Below are 22493 nucleotides of genomic sequence, written 5' to 3'. Positions count from 1 at the left end.
GTAGGAGAGACCCGTGTGGTCAATATAGCAAGTAATAAATCGGCAGAAGTATCTGACGACCGCGCAAAAGATGGAGTGACAACCTTTCATAGAGTTATCAATTCGACAATGAATAAGCAGAACTGCTTATAAAGAGGAAGCAGGTTTTTGTTTGGTTATATTGTATAATTTTTTTTTCATTTCATGCTTGATAATTACACTATCTAATTGAAGCTGACATCTCAGGATGTTTTAAAGGTAAAAATATTGAAATGTACATAATAATTACGTTGCAGATCGTTATCTGTGTACTGCACCGTCTGCAAATGCATGAAATGTTAATCCGATTTCCTCTCATTTCATACCCTTTCATTTTAAGTAATTATTGTATTATTTGCACCTCCTTGGCGGATCTCGTTCTAAGCTGGTATGTTTGAGTAAGTTCCTCGATTAACTTCACATGGATTTTTTTTCGGTAGCCGTGTGTTATAAACCGGCGTGCTGCAGCCAATTGGACATTTTCCATTTATTCATTCCAGAATTCTGCAATCCTGTACCAACTTGTACAGGTCTGGTGGATGGGTACCACATGTTTTTGGAGTCACTTGGCAAAAACTCCTCCAAAGTGGAGTTACTCCAAAAATTGTTTGCCGTCTGCGATCTCTTGTTCACAGTCATGCAAAATACGGTTGATTGTTTTAGGTTCTCTCTCACAGAGTCTACAGTTTGAGCTTCCATGTAACAAAAATCTACTTCCACAAGGAAAGAATTTTCCTGTAGCTGGCTGTATACCACAAATTATTTTATTGAAACTGCATTATAAAAGGTATATAATTTATTAAAATTCCTTAAAGGGCTACATCAAGATCACAGAGGGTTTTAGATATAAATATATCTTCATCAGTGCTGATACAGATTAATCACATACTGAGCCACCAAAAATACTTGGGTATAAACCCTTTAAATGTTTTGAAAATTTCTTAAATTTACCATATCCTGTATAATTTCAAACGATGGATAAAATTGTCATAGATATGACCCTTAAGCATCGCATGACTGACCACAAGAGTTGCTTTCCATCGTCCATAATTCCTTCTTCTTCTATTTATATAGACATTACTCTGTCTGTTTTTCAATGTGCCTCCAGTAAGTTGTCATTCCATCTTTTTCGTGGTCTTCCCACTGATCGTCTTCCTATTGGGGAACCGTCTCTCGCCGTCCTTACTACTCTATTTGTTGTCATTCGGCTTATGTGGTCGTTCCATTCTACTCTTCTGCTTTTCACCCAGTTATTAATGTTGTCCACCTTGCATCTCCTTTGTATATCTGCACTTCTAGCTCTATCCCACATCGTCTTACCATCGATTTTTCGCAATGTTTCTACTCTCTTCTAGGAAGGCCTCTCTGCCTCTTCTAATCTCTGCTGTTTCTAGCATTCTTTTTGTCCTTTCTGTATCAGGTCGTGTTTCTGCCGCGTATGCCATTATTGGTCTGATGACTGTTTTGTAAATTCTGCCTTTCACTTCTTTTCCGATGTTTTTATTTCTCCATATTGTTTCATTCAGGCAACCTGCGGCTCTGTTTGCTTTATTCACCTGATCTTCCACTTCTGTTTCGAGCTTTCCGTAGCTGCATAGTGTGATGCCTAGATATTTAAACTCCATGACTTGTTCTATTATTTGACCCTCCAGCTCTAATTTACACCTTATTAGATCTGCTGTTATAACCATGCATTTAGTCTTTTTTGGGGAAATTAACATGTTAAATTTTCTAGCGGTTATATTAAATTCGTGCAGCATACGTTGTAAATCATCTTCACTTTGAGATATTAGTATTGCGTCGTCTGCATAGCAGATTATTTTAAGTTGTTTTTCTCCCATTTGGTATCCTTTTTTTGTTCTTACTTTTTTTATTATTTCGTCCATGATCAGGTTGAACAACAGAGGACTCAGGGAATCTCCCTGTCTTATCCCATTGCCAGCTTCAATTGGGTCAGTTAGTCCATCATCTACTTTTACTTTTATTGTGTTGTTCTGGTAGATATTTTCGATCGTTTTAATTATTCCTAGAGGTACCTCTCTTGCGTACAATAAATGGATAACGTCCTTTAATTTGACCCTGTCGAATGCCTTCTTAAGGTCCACGAAACATAAGTATGCCGGTTTGTTGTATTCTAACGATTTTTCTTGAATCTGCCTCATTATAAATATAGCGTCGGTGCATGATCTTCCCGACCTAAAACCTTGTTGTTCTTCTGCTAATGTCATAATTTTATTCAGTTTGTTTGTTATCACTTTGGTCGTTAATTGTAGTGTTGTGTTTAATAAATTAATTCCTCTGTAATTCTCCGGGTCCGATTTTTCTCCCTTTTTGAAGAGAGGTATTAGGATGCTTGATCTCCATTCTTGTGGTATTCTGTTTTGTTCTATTATTTTTTGGATTAGTTTTAATAATTGTTTGGTTAGGTCTTGTCCTCCATACTTTAGGAGTTCATTCGATATTCTGTCCTCTCCTGGTGATTTTCTATTTTTTAATTTCCTTAATGCTTCCGTTACCTCTGCTTCTTCAATATTTGTTTCTTCGTTTATTGTCACTTCAGGTGTTGGTGGTTCGTTATCGTTATCTTTAGCAAACAGAGATCGAAAATAGTCTGCCCAAGTTTCCTTCTGAATCTGTTTCGTTTTTATTAGTTCGTTCATCTCTTTTCTTTGTCCTCTGATCATTCTCCATATTTCCTTTTGTGTTCCGTAGAAGTCGTGTTCCATCTGTTTTGAGAAACTCTCCCAGTGTTCTCTTTTTATTTGTCTGACTAGAGTGTTTGTTTCGTTTCTAATTCTTTTATAGTGGTTGTATGCCTGTTGTGTTCTGTATTGTAAAAAGGCTTTCTTCTTTTCTTCACATTTTATCTTCACTTCCTCTCGAAACCATGAGGCTTTCTTTTTTGATATATTGGTATTCGTTACTTTCCTCTCTCCAAGTGATTCTGTTGCTGCGTTAATTATGTTACTTTTGAGTTTTCCCAGCTTTCCTCGATGTTATCGTTTTCTAGTATTTCATTATCAGCAATCTTCTCTGATATTCTTTTTCTATATAAGTACTCCGTGGATTCCGTACTTAGTCCTTCGACTTTGATTTTTGTTTGTGTTGGTGCCACTCTCTTAGGTTTGAAGCATTTCATGGTGATTCTAATTTTACATAATACTAGGCTGTGGTCACTACCTACATCTGCTGAGTTGAGGCATCTTACGTCAATTATTTTTGATGGATGTATATCTCTGTTAGTTACAACATAATCTATCATAGATCTTTGTCCACGGGTATTATTGAATGTATATTTGTGTTGGTCTTTGTGGTCAAAAAAGGTGTTGTTTATTCGAAGTTCGTTATTCGTGCAGAAGTTTATCATCAGTTCTCCATTTTCGTTTTTGACATTCTCATTATGTTTTTGTTTAATTCCAGGTATTACTTGGTTGCCTATTCGAGCGTTAAAATCCCCCATAACGTAAGGACATATTCTTCAGATCAGCAACCCACGTGTTGTGTGGTCAGTCATGTGATGCCTAAGGACCGTATCTATGACAATTTTATCCATCGTTTGGAATTATACATAATAATGTAAATTTAACGTACTACGTATCAGCACTGATGATATATTTATATCAAAAACATTCTGTGATTTTAAGGTAGCCCTTTAAGGAATTTTCAAAATAAAAATAATCTATTTCCTCTTTTGCATGACCTAGCGCTGCCACTGATGGAATAACGTTTATTTCATTTAATCTTTCCGTTCCAAGCCGACACCTAGTCACGTGAAATTATTACTGCAGTTATTTTTGTGACAATGTATAATTGTTACACACAAGCCTTCCTTTATGTAATTTTTTTAATTTCACTAATGTTGGTTAAACTTAATGCACTAGTAAACGAGGCTGTGACGGGGAAAATTATTTCGATTAGATTGTTTTGCACAAACTTACTCAAAAAGAGGCCCTTATAACAAATCCACAGGGTGCCAGGCGGCACCTTGGTCAAAAAATTATTTAAACATTTTTTTTAAACAAATTCACAAAAAATATTTTTTCACTTCGAACAATTTTTTTTTAGATAATTTGGGTCATTCTGAGCAAAGAAGGTCTCTTGTGATTTTTCTCTAAAATTAACTGTTGTTGAGTTATACGCGATTTAAAATTTGAAAAATGCGAAAATGGTCAAATTATAAAAATTAATTTTTTGGCCCGGGTATTTTAGGTTATTTAGATCATTGGGAACAAAAAAGGTCTTTTGTAATTGTTCTCCCAAGTTCATCGTTTCCGAGTTATAACAATTTAAAACTGAAAAAAATCGAAAAATGACGTTTTTTAAGGTTCAAAAACACCTCAAAAAAATTCAAGTTCAAACCTTATTTTATCAGTTACCGTTAAGTAATTTGGGCTTGTTTCATTTTAAAACATTGTTTTTTAGTTGTTAATGAAGGCCGATCGGCCGTCCCCTCATATACGGTTCATTAACAAATAAAAAGCAATGTTTTAGAATAAAACGTAAATGATAAAAGAAGGTTTGAGCTTCAATTTAGATACTTCGTAATTTAAAAAATTATATTTTTGACTTGTATTTTTAAACCATAAAAATCGTCATTTTTAGATTTTTTTCAGTTTTTAATTGTTTATAACTCGAAAACGATTAACTTTAGAGAAAAATTACAAAAGACCTTTTTTGTTTTCAATCGTCCAAAGAACCTAAAATAATGTTCACCCGGGAAGAAAAAATTGATTTTTATAATTTATTTAATTTTTTTTAATAAATGTAGCAATAACTCCGAAATTATGGATTTATATATAGGGAATATAACATGAAAAATAATCAGTATTTCTTAAGGACTTAAAAACGCAAAAAATATACAGGGTGTTCTATTTGAAATAAGAAAGTTCATTAGATTTTCAGAAAAACGGAAGATCTGACAACAATGTAATTACCACTATAATATCGGCCGCATTAGAAAACCCTTACCCACCAAAATCCATAAAAATCGTGCAAGCCGTTTCCGAGATAATTGAGGCTTTCCATACATAAAACTCACTCTGTATAATGGCTAATTGGACTATTTAGCCCAATATCAGGAATCACGAAATAATACACAAAGATAAGCAAAGCAAAAAATAAAAAATTAATGTAATCTTACCTAAAATAGCTTTCTTATGGTTTAGAAGTTCATAGTAACTTTTCGCTAACAGTTCTGAAGGGTTCGTAGGAGTAAAACGACCTAACCTAACTAATCTCTCACACGTTTTCATCAAGTGTAAGGAAAATTCACCGGGATCAATGCCATACGCCCTCCATCCCCCAACACCATCTGCCACACCTGAAATAAAAAAATATTTTTTAACTTTACTATATCTAGTGGTCAAGATAAAAATAATCATCATTGTTGTTACGGCCATCGGTACATAATTCGCAAATATTTTACGGCTATCCCTACTTTTTCTGTCTTTACACGGCAAATTACGTGTAGTAAAATTCACACTGGTATGGATATGTAAACATTACTAGAATGTCATTCTACTTGACAATGTCATCATTAACTTTAAAGAGATGGCTTTTGAATGTTCTTGCGGACAACTGTTATTTGTATAATTGCAAATTATTAATTAAATTAATACATGTGATAATTTTTTCACTATGTATTGAGTGATTGTAATAATTTATATGTACAACAAAAACTAATACTCAATCGAGAAAAGAGGAAAAGTGTTAAAGTGATTTTGTAATAATATATTGTTACTATGGATCACAGAATATATCCTGATGTATTCTCTGCTTGGATATTCCATAAATAATAAACAGTAAATAACTTTTTATTAAGCTCACGTCTTAAATCAATTATTTCTCAAATACACTATCAATAATAATAGGTCTGGATCCCGCGTATGAAAAAAAGTTGATTAATAACAAACTGAAAATTTGTTAATAGCTTAAGGGTGTCTAGTCGGATAAAATTTGATAGATGGGAACACTGGAACAGGGGCAGTTTTAATTGGGGAACAGGTTAAAAATTTGAAACGGTCAGACCACGAAAACGGCACATTTATTTTGTCCGACAGAACAGACTTAAACTCTCCGAACAGAGATTAAACTCTCATGCAAAAATCAGACTGCTATTTATCACCTGTCATAATTCCTGTCATTTGACATATTCTACATGTTCCACTCATTAAAACGCCCATTAGGTGATAAATAGCAGTCTGATTTTTGCATGAGAGTTTAATCTCTGTTCGGAGAGTTTAAGTCTGTTCTGTCGGACAAAATACATGTGCCGTTTTCGTGGTCTGAGCGTTCAAATTTTTAACCTGTTCCACAATTAAAACTTCCCCTGTTCCAGTGTTCCCATATATCAAAGTTTGTCCGACTAGACACCCTTAAGCTATTAACAAATTTTCAGCTTGCTATTAATAAACTTTTTTTTCATAAGCTATTAACAAATTTTCAGCTTGCTATTAATAAACTTTTTTTTCATACGCGGGATCCAGACCTATACATAATATTATTTAATCCACAACACAAAATATTCCCGATGCCATGTCAAATATTTAAAACTGTCACTGTCTTGTCATCATATTCTATTTGACTCATTGTGTTGTATGACAAAGATAGCGAATGTTCGATTTGAAAAATATCACCACGGACATGGTGTCCATTTTTTTCGAATCCTGAAAAAAAAACTAATAAATATTTAAAAAAAAAATTAAACGCAGAATGAAAGACTTAATTATTATCGAGGGCCGAAAGTCCCTCAGAATAAATAAGAAGTTTGTTTTGAATGAGATATTTATTTGAAATTAAAAATCACACTACATTTTCTCTTAGTTCTCCACCCCTTTAGTTTATTAAAATAAACAGTATATAAGTTTTCAGGGACTTTCGGCCCTCGGTAAGAACGTAATCTTTCATTCTGCGTTTAAATTTTTCAAAAATACTTATTAGTTTTCTCAGGATTCCAAAAAAAATAAATCTCCATTTGAATAGCATTGCAGCCGAAAATACTTACCCATCCCCTTAAGCGCTATTTCATATACTAAAACTAATTCAATTTTTCCTGTTGTAGACCTTTTAGTTAGTACCCTTTCAGACTAAGACACTGGTGTCTGACACCGGTGTCCGCCACCGGTGTTCAATTGCAAAGCATTGTTGAGCGTTGAGCCACTAAAATCAGCCAGACACTCAAAGTGGCTCTTCTGTAGTCGTTTATTTAAAACAATAATGCTTTCCTGCCGGTGGCGGACACCGGTGTCAGACACCAGTGTCTTAGTCTGAAAGGGTACCTACTTAGGTATATAAATGTTTATTTCAAAATCTATTAACGTGGTGTAATAAAACAAGATAAAAAGTTTATTAGTAAAGACTGTTATTATTATACAGGACATTATGTTATTATACAGGATATACAGAGTGTCCCAAAAGTAGCGGATCAGTCGAATATTTCGCGAAATGAACATCGGATCGAAAAACTGAAAAATACGTATTCAATATTTTTCAAAAATCTATCGGATGACACTAAACACGATCCCCACTCCACACCTGGAGGTGGGGTGAGGGATAAATTGAAAATCTTAAATGGAAACCCCCCATTTTTTAGTGCCGATTTGGATTCCTTCAAAATAAGCAACTTTTATTCGATAAATTTTTTCAAATAGTGGATCGAATCGGTAAAAACGATTTAACGTGATACAATAGGCAAATACACACTTCCAAATAAAAAGACAAAAAAGAAGTGTTTAATATTTTTCAAAAACCTATCAAATGACACTAAACACTACCCCCACTAAACACCCAGAAAGTGGGGTGGGGGTACTTTAAAATCTTAAATAGGAACCCCCGTTTTTATTGCAGATTTGGATTCCCCATGAAAAAATAAGTAGGTACTTAACATTTATTCGAAACATTTTTTAGAATTGTTGATAGATGGCGCTATAATCGGAAAATGCGATTTATGTCAGGATAGGTGTGGGAAAGACTGATAAATTTCATGTGAAAATAGGAATGCACCAAGGCTCAGTGCTTAGTCCTTACATATTTATTCTCATTAGTTATCAGATAACAGCGAAACTACAGGGTAAAATTTCCTGGTGCTTAATTTATGCCGATGATGTATTGTTAATAGGACATGGTAAAAGCGACTTAGACCAAAAACTGGAACAATTGAGACAAACTCTTGGGGTAGAAGGTTTAAAACTTAGTAGGACAAAAACAGAGTATTTGGAATATTCATTTACAGATGGAGTTACTACAAATCAAATGATATCTTTAGATGGTGAAAATATTGTAAAAAATCATAGTTTTAAGTACCTAAAATCGGTATTACAGAGTAATGGAGAAATAGATGGAGATGCGTTCAGTAGAATTAGGGCTGGATGGATGAAGTGGAAAGAAGCGAGTGGTGTGTTGTGTGACAGAAAAATTCCAATGAAGCTGAAGGAAAAATTATATAAAACAGCCATAAGACGGGATATGATGGAACTGAAGCAGTTAAAAAGAAATAGGCACGAAATAGGAAAAAAATAACCTCGAGACGTTAATTACAACATATGAAGAACCAAGAAGATCTTGGGGAGGGCAGGATATGGTAGTAAAGGGGATTGATACTTATATGACACAAGCATAGAGATATCCCTATACGACCCCGCATTGAGATAAAGGCAACGAGAATGATGATGATTGTTGTTATTATACACGAAAATCCTCACTAACAACTAGCAGAGTATTTTCTAAATCTGTTTGAGGGTTTTCACCCCTCAACGTGCAAAATAATGCTCCAGTAACATAAAATGAAGAGCATGAAGATGGGATATGCATATTTTTGAAAGAGAAGCACTTGCAAAAATTTGGTCACATTACCAGAAGAAAAGAAGATACAGAAAGTGTGCAGTTAGTTATCTTAAGAGTAAATAAGATTTGATCACAATAAATTAAGCTGCTAGATCACCGCTAACTTATGAATGTTGTTAAGCATGCTACATAAAACATGTCATGTTAATATACATGTTGTTTTTAAACTGTTTTTTAATAATACCTACATCCTACATTTAATAAAATGTTGAATTTTTTTAATATACCTTAAAAATGAAGTCTCCTCAAAGAGTCGATTGCAATTTACAAAATACGTACCTGTAAAGTCACTGTTTGGGCAAGGACAGTAGTTGTTTAAATAATCGCTTTACGGGATATAGACCAGTAAAGATCTGTTTTTAGGTGGATGTGAGAGGTGGCATTCAGATTTTTGCGGATAAAGTTAGGTGATAACTTCGTTAATAATAATTAATTTATGCTCCTTCTCAAATATGCCCGGAACATTAATAAAAAAAAATAAAATATTTAAAAATTTCAAAAAATATCGTTTTTTTTCTACTTTTTTGCTTATAACTTAAAAACTATTCATTTTAGAACAAAGTCCTATAGGAATAAAACAAAGATAATTAAATTTTCTATCAGATGCGATTGGTTACAAATGTCTTAATTTATCACCCTTGCTTCAAAATAGCAATAGATATAAAATAAGGGGGCAAAACAAGCCTGTCCTTATTCAATGATTTTCCATCACTTAGGTTACACTTGGAAACTTCCTAATTCGCTTAGAAAGTTTTTGTAATGTGCTAAAACCGTACTTACAACAAATTTCATTAAAATTGAGTTACTAGATTTTGCATAATAATTTTTCAATCTAAATTTTTTTTAAAAAATTAAAATTTTTTAAAATCTTGCACAACAAAAACTAAAACATACAAAGATTTGTCAATTTTTTTACATTTAAGAAGTACTCCACCTATCTAATGCACTTTACAGAATTGGAATAGGATTATTTAAGCAGCCTCAGCAATGTTTTAAAGTTATAAACAATTTTTTGGCTTATAAACAAATTAGTGCTGTGGCCAGGAGGGGATGCTACGGGCTCCTTTATTTAGATGGACTTAACCAAGATTTTTATGTATTTTTTGACCCGTAGAACACGATTTTTTTGAGTAACAGTTGATCCGGATGTCGATAAGATTGTTATAAACAAAGAACTTGAGGAATTACATAACATCGATTTTTCGCAAAATAAAACATTTTTTTGTATTTCTTGGGTAATTCTAAGCAAAAAATGTTCTTACAAGTTTTTCGTAGGATGCATAGTTTTCGAGATAAACGCAGTGGAACTTTCAAAAATTCGAAAAATGTGCAATTTTTGAACGCGAATAACTTCTGATTAAAAAATAAAATAGCAATTCTGCTGACAGCATTTGAAAGTTTAATGCCCGGTTGCACCAACAGATCTTAAGCTTAAGTCGAGAATATCATAAGAATTAATATAATATAATTATAATATATTACAATAAGAATACCATAATATAACAATAGATATAATTGATAATAAGGTAAGAATTTAAAAATTATGGTGCAACGTAAATGATACTCAAAGAGGCCCTATCTATAAGCAGAGCTTAGCTAAGGTGGAGCTTAAGATCTGTTGGTGCAACCAGGCATAAGTCAAATCATACCGGTTTTAATTATTTGCATTGCTAAAAATTAATTTTTTTATTATTAAACAAAGTTATTTGTTTATAAGCCAAAAAAATGTTTATACATTTAAAACATTGCTGAAGCCCCTTAAATAATCCGATTTTAATTCTGTAAAGTGTATTAGATAGGTAGAGCACCTCTTTATATGTAAAAAAATTAGCCAACTTCTAAAATGGTCTACTTTTTGTTCAGAAAGATTTAAAAAATTTGAACTTTTTTAAAAACATTTAGATTGCAAATTTATTATGCAAAATTTATTAGGTTGATTTTAATGAAATTTGGTACACGATTTAAGTATTGAATAACAACAGACTTATTTTGCCCCCTTATTTTGTATTTATTGCTATATTGCAGAAAAGGTAGGTAATACCTTAAGACATTTTTTACCAGTCGTACCTATATCATACAAAATTCAATTATCTTTATTTTATTTCTCTACGACTTTGTTCCAAAACGAATCGTTTTAAAGTTATAAGCAAAGAAAGCAGAAAAAAATCGATGTTTATCGAAATTTTTAAATATTTTAATTTTTTTATTAATGTTCCGGGCATATTTGAGAAGGAGCATAAGTCAATTATTATTACTGAAGGTGTCACCTAACTTTATCTGCAAAAATCCTAATACCACCTCTCACATCCAAAAATAGACGTTTTTTCGCAGATCCTTACTGGTCTAATAAACAAATTCAATAACTTATAAGCTATTTGGTCGATTTGTTTGGAATTTAGCACACTTTAATAACGCATTAATTGTCACAATTTTCAGTAGTTATACTACAAGTCGTACAAAAAACTAAAGTGTAAACATTTAGAAATTACTCCAAAAATAAGGGTTTTTTGCAATTATCTCGGTCAATTCGTTATTTTAATTTGGAAACTCTCAAAATTAATGAAATTTTTATGATCTACAATTTTTATTTGAACCAATTTTCTCTAACGTTTAGGTATAGGCAAAAAATATTTTTGACACTTTTTAAAATTGTTGAAAAGAAGCAAAATCAACTGTACATCTTCACGAATTTTTCATTAGCTACTTATCATACATATATACAAATATACATACCTACCTGTTAGAACCTTCAAATAGGTATCTGTATAAGATTTTTAACGTGACACCAATGATTTTTTCACAGATAGTCTGGTGTACTAGTTCCATAGTTCTTAATAATATTCTGATAAAATAACAATTTTTTTAAAATTTGATGTATATTTCATTACTGTAGAATTATTGTGAATCGATTTGACTGTCGGTCCATTACAAATAACCTATACCTACTTATACCCAATTAATTTTCTTAACGTCTTTTAAAACATCCTGTTGGGTGATAAGAACATTTCCTTGAAGGTCAAATTTCAAATATGTAATCGAAAATGTCACCTTCAAATTAGTTGTATCAATATAAATGAAAGTTGTGAAAATTATTTCAAAACTGGGTAAATCACACATTTAGATTCCATCTACAAACAGATCTTATCCTTTCTATAGAACCTACTTGAGAAATTGATTCTTAGAAAATTTAACTGATTAAACAGTGAATCCATAGATCAAATTCGTGTAGATCAGATTCGTATAGAAGTATAGTAGTCGGAGAGATAGAAGCGGATTTTGTGCGTGATAAGTAATATGGAAAAACTATACGGGGATATGTTGAATTAGTTGTGTACATGACTTTCACCAACGGCCGGAAACCAGAGTGGGGGGCGAGGGTAGTTATAAGGGGTCAAAGTCGCGGTTTTTATTATTTTTTTTGTGACGCTCATGATAGAGATAGTACACCAAATTTTGTGAATAAGTAGGTCATGACGTAACTAAGTAAAATCTCTAGGGGTGGAACGCTGCGTGGCCGACAAAGGGGTGGGGGTAGGGGTGAATATAAAAAATATAAAGGGTTTTTTGCGACGTTAGTGATTGAGATAGTGGACCAAAATTTGGGAAAAAGTAGACCATGCCATAACTAAGTAAAATCCTCAGCGCCGGAAACCTGAGATGGGGGATTAGGGTAGTTATAAGGGGTCAAAGTTGTAGTTTTTATTATTTCTTTTGTGATGCTCATGATTGAGATAGTGCACCAAAATTTGGGAATACGTAGGACATGAGGTAACTAAGTACAATCTCCAGGGGTGAAACGCTACGTGGCCGATAAAGGGGTGGGGTAGGTGTGAATATAAAAAATATAAGGGGTTTTTTGCGACGTTCTAGATTGAGAGAATGCACCAAAATTTGGGAATAAGTAGACCATAACTTAGCTAAGTAAAATCCCCAGAGCCGGAAACCATAGTTGGGGATGAGGGTAGTTTTAAGGGGTCAAAGTCGCAGTGTGTATTATTTTTTTTGTGACCTGTCACAACATTTGTCCCCCACGCAGCGTTCCGCCCCTGGATATTTTACTTAGTAATGTCATGATCTACTTATTCCCAAATTTTGGTGCACTATCTCGATCACGAACGGCAAAAAAACCCCCATATATTTTTATACTCACCTACCACCCTTTTGTACCCCAAGCAGCGTTCCGCCCCTGGAGATTTTACTTAGTTACGTCATGACCTACTTACTCCCAAATTTTGGTGCACTATCTCCATCATGAGCGCCACAAAAAAATAATAAAAAAGGCGAATTTTAGCCCTTATAACTACCCTCGTCCGCCACTCTGGTTTCCGCCTCTGGGGATATAACTTAGTTATGTTTTGGTCTACTTATTCCCAAATTTTGGTGCACTATCTCAATCACGAACGTCGCAAAAAAACCCCTTACATTTTTTTATATTCACCCCTGCCCCACCCCTTTGTCGGCCTCGCAGCGTTCCACTCCTGGAGATTTATTAGTTACATCATGACCTACTATTCCCAAATTTTGGTGCACTATCTCGATCATGAGCGTCACAAAAAAAATAATAAAAAACGGGACTTTGACCCCTTATAATTACCTTCCTCCCCCACTCTGGTTTCCGGCTCTGGGGATTTTACTTGCTTATATCATGGTCTACTTATACCCAAATTTTGATGCACTATCTCAATCACGAACGTCGCAAAAAGCCCCTTTTTTTATATTCACCCCTACCCCCACCCCTTTGTCGGCCACGCAGCGTTGCGCCCCTAGAGATTTTACTTAGGTACGTCATGACCTACTTATTCCCAAATTTTGGTGCACTATCTCGATCATGAGCGTCATAAAAAAAATAATAAAAACCGCGACTTTGACCCCTTATAACTACCCTCGGCCCCCACTCTGGTTTCTGGCCGTTGGTGAAAGTCATGTACACAACTAATTCAACATATCCACGTATAGTTTTTCTATATTACTTATCACGTACAAAATCCGCTCCCAGCTCTTAGACTATAGACCAAAAGACCGGAATAAAGGCAAGCGTCCACAGACCCGCATCAAAGAGTGCAGCTTTCATAAGCAATTTTTAAATTTGGTTGCAAACGAGGTCAGTTTCTATAAAGCTGTTAAATAAATGAACGTTGCTGATTTTTGCCATTTTTAGGATTCTCACAAGATCAATAAAATTGATCAATAATCAATAGTCTGGGCAGATTATCGGAAAACAGGCCATTTTTGGGAAACGTTATTTACCAGCAATTTTATTGCTGGAGTCGAATCTTATGATTGTATATTTATATTAATAATATAAGTATGCAAAGTCCGCAGATAGTGTGCTACTTTACAAAAATAATCGTGTTTTTTTCAATTTTGCTCTATAACTCCAAAGATTTGAACTTTACACCAAAAACACCCAAATAAAAATTCACCGTAATTAAATTCTGCATAGAGACGTGTTTTTCCCGATTTACTTCGACGAAAATTTTCCCCGGAAAATCTCGCTTTTTCCAACAGAATCTTTAATTTTCAACTAAAATTTTAGATAAGTAATTGTTTATCACAAAAAGGCTAACGCGTCAGTATAAAATTCTAAATATGAATCTGGCGCTTAGACTGGAATATGCGGGCATCTGATCGGCCTATGAGAAAGCAGTACGGCAAGGGATAAGGGCTTGCGGCTCGGTGATACTCCCCCATAGATCCCTACCGGAAGGGCGTTGACGCCTAAAACACCGGTATATATAAATATATAATTGTTTATCAATAATTAAATAACTTGGTAGTGTAAAAGCTCTTTTTGTATAGATTATAATTCCAGAAGCCAATGGAAATTGAATGAACAGTTTAGCAACAATTGAATTGTTAATTAAAAATTTACGGTCGCTATAATAACCACAATAATTATGATACATATAAGAATAACTATGATTTTTGTATAAAAAGACACTGTACCTATCGAATGTGCTTTACAGAATTGAAATTGAATAATTTAGGTGGCCTCAGGAATATTTTAAAATTATTAACAATTTTTTGGCTTATAAACAAATAGAATATCTAGGGAAATATTAAATTAAATTAAATCATGAAAACGTATTGGAAAAAAAGCGGCAGGACGCTTCTTTTAAAAGAAAAAACGTTTAAGAGGATCGGTACGTATTTTCGGCTGCAATGCTATTCAAATGGGGATTCATTTTTTTCGAATCCTGAGAAAACTCATGGCCCCCACAAGGGTGGGGCTGGTGCAACTCTGGTCACAGGGCCCGGGCTCCTGGGGGGCCCAGGCCTAGGCCTGTTTTTTTTTTAATTGCAGAATATTTACAGGGGATCATAGATTAAAAACTCAAATAGGCCTATATAATTATTACAAAGTCAGAGTGTTGTGAAATAATTATTAATTCTAGGTTATTGGTTATTTACGATATAATTAGGAATTAGGTGCGTACCGTACATGCTAGTTACTGTTGTTTGTATATTAGTGTACAACCAGGGTTGCCAGATGAAGTGAAGCAAAAATCGTGAAACTCGACTACTGAAAATCGTGTAAAATCGTGTAAAGTCGGAAAATGCTTAATAAACCGTCCTTGAATGGTTACGAGTCTGCGCAGTAACGAAAACTGTGTTACTGCGCATAATTATTCGCTACCGCGCATGCGCGTAACAATTCAAGAACGGTTGGTGACTGGCTAATATTTATACCTTACTAATATTTTCAGGGGATTCCCCTATATTTTACTTTAGTGTAAATGAGTACTTAACTTGAGACTCTTCCAATGATGTTTATGTTATCATTATGGTATGTTATGATTAGGAATGAAAGTATAGAGGTATAGATTACAAATATCCGAGGATTTCTCTTTCTTTGCAAAGTAATTTTTAAACAATACAGGGAAGTATTAAGTAAATTTTAATAAAAATGTATTAAAAATAATACTGAAAATTTTTAATGGTAAAAATCGTAAGATTTCGTACTTGATTCGTGTAATCGTGTAAAATAGGAACAAATCGTGTAATTACACGATAATTCGTGTAATATGGCAACCCTGTGTACAACAGCCTGCTCGGGCCCCGGCCCCACACACTCTCTCTACCTCCCCTTCCCCCAGGCGCCTAGCTGCCCCGCCCCCACTTCCGCGGCCAGTCCATCTTTGTCTCTCCGCTTTGTTCTAAAAATCAACACTTCTCATCAGTTCGTCTGTTGACTCCGTTTGATATGGGCGGAATTGTTTAATTGTTGTGCTCTGCTCTACTATTACTATTGACAGGTAATTATATAGTTGAATGTATCTTTGTTTAAAATGTTCTTAAACAGTAAAATTGTGTTTGTTTACAATTAAAGCCGTCTTGGTTTTTTGTTACGGTATTCAAGAGATTAGTGTTTAGACATACTGTATATGTACTGTAATCTGGCTTTCTTGCCGTCCCGAAACAAAAATAATAATTAATTTTAATACATTTTGAGAAAGCCGATCGTCACAATAGTGTAAAAAAGCAAATTTAAAGGAAAACAATAGTTGTATCTTTTTCAACTTAAACATGTAACCTACTCAATTGTTTTGTTTGTATACAATGGGAAAGCACATAACTTTACTTTAGGTAACGGTAAAAGATCCAAATATTTATATGCTTATGCTTAGGATCGAAAACCATTGATCTTATTATGATTTTATCCGTCGTGTTTTGTTTCAGGTTAAGATGTCAAGCTATAAACATAAGTCTGGAGCTTTGAAAAGAACGTTCCAGAAAGAAAAATTAGAACAATCTGCTAAAGGTCGCCAGGATATTAAGAAGTTTTTTAAGAGTAATGAAAAAGAAGAGTTGCAAGAATTTCAACCGGATTTCAATCCAGAACCTACATCAGCCTCACAGACCCAACCTTCTTCAGCTTCAATCCAAAATGCTTCTACGTCTACTGTATGTGAGGGAAGTAATGACGAATGTGCTAGTGCTGATCCAAATCTTAGTAAGGATACTGTCGATGACAATAAAACTTTTAATTTTGACGATCCTAATACGTGGCCTGCGGTGATGAGTGATAAAATACGGCAGGAAATAGTATTGTGCTACGGTGGTTTTCAAGCTTTTCAGGCCAGATCAAAATCATTTCCAGCTGACCCCTCAGGAAAACATTTCCATGAAACATTGTTGTACATGAAAACAGACAACAGAACATGTAAAGCAATTCCACGTGAATGGTTAATGTGGAGTGAAACAAAAAACAGCATTCATTGTTTACCCTGTAGCATTTTCCATTCAAACCAAAACAAAAGTAAACTTGCAGAAGAAGGTTTTTTCCCTGAAAAACAACAATACAAACGATTATACAGGTTATTTTCGATGCATGAAAGAAGCTCTGAGCACAGAAAACACTACCTAGAATGGAAAAGTCTTCAGATATCATTGAAAGGACATGGTGTCGACAGCAATCTGCAACAGATTATTAACTGTGAAGCAACAAGATGGAAAGCTATTCTTTAACGAATTTTGGACACAACAATATTCTTGAGTAGTAGAGGTTTAGCTTTCCAAGGGGAAAATACCCAGATCGGTGATGTTCACAATGGAAACTTTTTAGGAGTATTGGAATTAATAGGAAAATATGACGAAGTAACTCGTGAACATTTAGCCAAAGTAAAAGAAAACCAGTTGAATAAAAAAAGTATGATAGGTCAAGCTCACTATCTCTCATGGTACTCGCAGAATGAATTTATTTCTCTCTGTGGTAAAAAACTACTGAATACTATTTTGCACCAACGAGAAGAGTCTGTATTCTATGGGATTATTGCTGATGCCACCCCTGACATTTCCCATCAGGAGCAGAATGTACTAATTCTACGGTATGTTTTTCAAAATGAAGAAAAAAATACATTCGAAGTATGTGAAAGATTTATTGAATTCCTGAACTTTAGCGGGAAAACAGGTGAGGTTATAACTGATGAAATTCTGTCCGCTTTAGACAATATTGGAGTACCACTTTCTGACTGTCGAGCTCAGGGATATGACAACGGCTCTAACATGCGGGGACACACTAAAGGTGTACAATCAAGAATACTTGAAAAAAACCAGTCTGCTATATTCTCTCCCTGTGGAGCACACTCGCTCAACAGAGTTGGTGTCAATGCTGCAAAACTGAACCACGACGTAGTGACATTTTTTGGTAACATTGATAGTTTCTATTCTTTGTTCTCCAGCAGCCCTGGTCGTTGGGAATTATTAAAGCAACACGTCCCTTTGTCTTTACAAACCCTTTCCGAGACTCGTTGGAGTGAAAGAATTCAAGCTGTACGACCAATTGTCAAACATTCAAACAGGAATATTCTATAGTGGTGGAAATTTCAACATTTCTATTCCACTGGGAGAATGTACCTCCGTATTTCAGACAGAGATTTTTGCAATCTTGCAGTGTGCAAGAGAAAACAACCTGAGGGCATTCGAACTGCAGCGGGTTAACATATGCACAGATAGCCAAGCAGCCATTGGGGCTCTTATAAGCCCTAAGGTGAACTCTAGGCTGGTGTGGGAATGTCGACAAGAACTTGATAGACTGGCACAACATAACAGTGTTATACTGGTATGGGTTCCAGGTCATCGGGGCATATACGGCAATGAAAGAGCTGATGCACTTGCCAAGAGAGCATCAGCTACAAAATACCTGGGTCCAGAGCCGGCCGTGGGAGTGCCAAAAAGCACCGTCCGCGAACGAAAAAAAGCCTGGATCCGAAGCCAACACAACTCACACTGGGAGAGTGTACCCGGCCAAACACATGGCAAGATGTATATCGGACGGACTTGTGCTAGTAGAGCTGAGTTACTGCTGAAAACAAGCAGGAATCAGCTCAGAGTCATAACAGGTTTCCTCACTGGACATGCGCCAGTTAAGGGTCACCTGCATACAATGGGGCTGTTTCATGGAGACTTGAGCTGCAGACTCTGTAACAGAGAACCTGAAACAGTCAACCATATTTTGCATGACTGTGAGGCATTGGATCGGAGGCGGCAAACACTTTTCGGAGACATCGAAATGACTCCAAAATTATATGGCACCCACCCACTAGACCTGTACAAGCTGGTACAGGGTTCCAGAATTCTGGAATGGGTTTCATAAACAATGGAAGATGTACAATAAGCCAAGTGGCTGCAGTACAACCGGTTCACAACAGACGGCTTCCAGGGAAAAAAAAAAAAAAATTGTCAAACATTATCCTTCGATCCTCAAGGTTTTGGACCTGCTCCTGGAAGAAAATCATTTGCCTACTTTGACTCCAGCTGCCAGAAACACAGTTTTCGCGCTGAAGAGGTACTTTGGATCTTTTAAAGGCCTCTTGACATCATTGTTTTGGCACAAAATCTTGGCCTCCATTGATCAAAGAAATGAGATCATACAAAGGAAAGGAATTTCCTTAAACACAGAAACTCAACTGATTAAAGATTTGTTAACTGAATTGCAGACCCTAAGAGATTCATGGGAAACCATTCTTAACGAAGCAAAACACGTCGCCGGTGCAGTTGGCATTATACCAGAATTCTCTCTCAAAAGAAAATCTAGTGTTGAAAATACGCCCGAGCAACTTCAGCAACAAGCTTCACAGGACTTCAAATCTTCTGTGGTCTTTCCTGTTTTGGATTTCATCATGACTGATTTGAAAACCAGATTTGCAAGCTGTGAAGAAATTTGTAACCTGTTTGCTCCAGTGTTAGGTTTCATGGATCTAGACAACGAGGAACTGAAACTTAAAACTGCCAATCTCGTTGCATATTACCCTTCAGACTTTGCTGATCCAGAAGCCCTATTTGAAGAAACTCTTCATATGAAGAATGTATTTGTAACAGTGTTCCAGTCAGAAAAGGACCCATTGAAGCTTCTAAACTCAATATATGAGAAAAACCTCCAGCCCATTTTCTTGAACCTGTGCACAGCTATACGACTTTTCTGTACAATCCCAGTGACAGTTTCAACGGCTGAAAGGTCTTTTAGTAGGTTGTCTAATTCACTTAAAACTTGGCAACGAAGCACAACTGGCCAAACTCGTCTGAACCATCTGGCAATGTTGGCAATTGAGAATGAATTGGCCAAAACTGTTGACTTTTCTGATGTTATAAATGATTTTAGTGAAAAGAAAGCTAGGAAATCTATGATTAAACAGACTATCAAACATCAAAGTAAGCGTTTTCTTGTCAGTGTATTAAACACTTAAAAAACATTTTAATTGTTTAGCTCCTAACTTTCTTATAATCTCATTCTTAGTATTTTGTCAACTTGAATTTTATTCTTGGTCAGTAAGGGAAATCAATCTCAAAATGGAAATGTACTGTACTTTCAGTAAAATATAAATGATTTACTTTATGTTTGCAACAATTTTGTCAATAAAGTTTGGTTTTTAGATTAAAATAATAGCCTTAATTATTCCTTAATATCAATAATCATCAGTTTAAATAAAATTTGTAAACTAAAAAATTACCATGTAAATTGTTGAAACATAGCATAGCACGCGAACATAGGGGGGCCCGAGCCTGATCCTGGTTACAGGGCCCGCAATGGAATGTGGGGGCCATGAGAAAACTAATAAGTATTTTTGAAAAATTTAAACGCAGAATGAAAGATCACGTTATTAGCGAGGGCCGAAAGTCCCTGAGAACTTCTATAATGTTTATTTTAATAAGTTACAGGGGTGAAAAACTAAGAGAAAATTTAGTGTGATTTTTAATTTCAAATATATTATTCAAAATAAACTTTTTATTTATTCTAAGGGACTTTCGGCCCTCGGTAATAATTTAGTCTTTCATTCTGCGTTTAAATTTTTCAAAAATATTTATTGGTTTTTTCAGGATTCGAAAAAAATAAACACAATGCCGTGGTAATATTTTCCAAATCTATCTTTGTCTTAGCACTCAGCCGAATATAATATTGTCAGCATATACACTGTAACCTCGATAACTCGGATTAATCGGGACCGCGGCCGATCCGGGTTATCGAAAATCCGGGTTAGCCGGAGAGCATGGTAAAAATTAAGAAAATACGGTATACTTATAGATAAAGTCCGTTATAATTAAAATAACATGAAATATATATGCACAGTACACTTCTAACTTACCTATAGTTGTATAGAGTATAGTATAGACTATAGACTATAGACAGTATAGAGTATTGTTCATTTCTAATTAAAAAAACTCAGTTTCGGTTGTGTCAATTTCGTCTGCCATCGGAACAATGTTATGTTATTTAAGAACAGTGGCTCTTTCATTGTTTAAAAGACCATTGTTTAAAAAATAATTTTTTAAAAGACAGTTGGAAATAAATAAAGGAATAACAGGTGCCTGTTGTTTGCGATAGCCCCAGATAATTAACATCGCTCTGCCACCGCCGGCATGTGCCATGAGTCATTTTTACTATCGTATAATTCAAATTACACAAATACCCATTATCTCGCAAATATTATATTATGGTCGAAGCGAAGTTTATCAATGAAACTCGATATTTTTAAGACATTCCAGAAGAGGCTACAGATAAAATGTTTTAACATAATACATATTATTGTTGGATTGTTTGTCTGATGAAAATCGGTCCGGGTTAGCCGGACTGCCGGGTTATCGGGGGCCGACTTATCGAGGTTCCACTGTATAGGGCTTTTCATCGATTGTCATTTGTTTCGAGCTTCTGTCATATGTTGTATAATCTGTGTTTAATATTAATATACACGGATTATACGACATATGACAGAAGCTCGAAACAAATGACTGTGAATGAAAAGCCCTATTGTCAGTCAGACACTGACAATCAGTGACAATTTTAAATATTTGACATTGCATCGGGAATATGTTGAGTTATTGATTAAATATTATTGAAATATAGTGTATTTGATAAATAATTGATTTAAGACGTGAACTTAATAAAAAGTTATTTATTGTGTATTATTTGTGGAAGATCCAAGCAGAGAATACATCAGGATAATATATTCTGTGATCCAAGTATTTTGTTGTTAAAGATGTTCAAAATTGTAAGCGTTCCATAACAATATATTATTAAAAAATCACTTTAACACTTTTCTTCTTTTCTCGATTGAGTATTAGTCTTTGTTGTACAAATAAATTATTACAATCACTGAATACATAGTTAGTGAAAAAATTATCACATTTATTAACTGAATTAATAATTTCCAATTATAAAAATAACAGTTATCCAAGAACATTCAAAACCCATCTCTTTAAATTAATGATGACATTTTCAAGTAGAATGACATTCTAGTAATGTTTACATATCAATACCAGTGTGAATTTTACTACACGTAATTTGCCGTGTAAAGACAGAAAAAGTAGGGATACACGTAAAATATTTGCGAATTATGTACCCATAGCCTTAACTGTGATAAGTGATTCCTGAGATACAACCGGTTAAAGTTAACCAGAATTTACGGAAATGATATAAACAATAGGATCATAATTTTCGAACCATCACCTTTTTATTTTTATCCTCTTTCTTCACACCAATTTTCGTATCTTTAAAATAATGATAACATATATTATTATAATAAAAACTATCGATATTATGAGTGAAAATTTACAAAAATAGCAAAATTCCAATCAAAAATTAGGTTGGAGAAAATGTCATCTCAAAGTTCAAAATCGGTATACGTTAAAAAAAGCAT

The 22493-nt window shown here is 34.5% G+C and overlaps 1 protein-coding gene across 1 annotated transcript in view; it reads right to left on the bottom strand.

Annotated features, from left to right (window-relative positions):
• LOC114349403 (protein phosphatase PTC7 homolog) overlaps positions 1-22493 on the bottom strand; it is a 136038-nt gene that overhangs the window by 91727 nt on the left and 21818 nt on the right. Inside the window, exon 2 of the mRNA XM_028299765.2 lies at positions 5159-5338. Coding sequence (XP_028155566.1) covers positions 5159-5338 — 180 coding nt within the window. The remainder of the gene's footprint in view (positions 1-5158; positions 5339-22493) is intronic.

Source organism: Diabrotica virgifera, chromosome 1 (genome assembly GCF_917563875.1).
Source record: "Diabrotica virgifera virgifera chromosome 1, PGI_DIABVI_V3a".
NCBI classification, from domain to species: domain Eukaryota; kingdom Metazoa; phylum Arthropoda; class Insecta; order Coleoptera; family Chrysomelidae; genus Diabrotica; species Diabrotica virgifera.
This window is presented reverse-complemented; position numbering and strand designations above follow the sequence as displayed.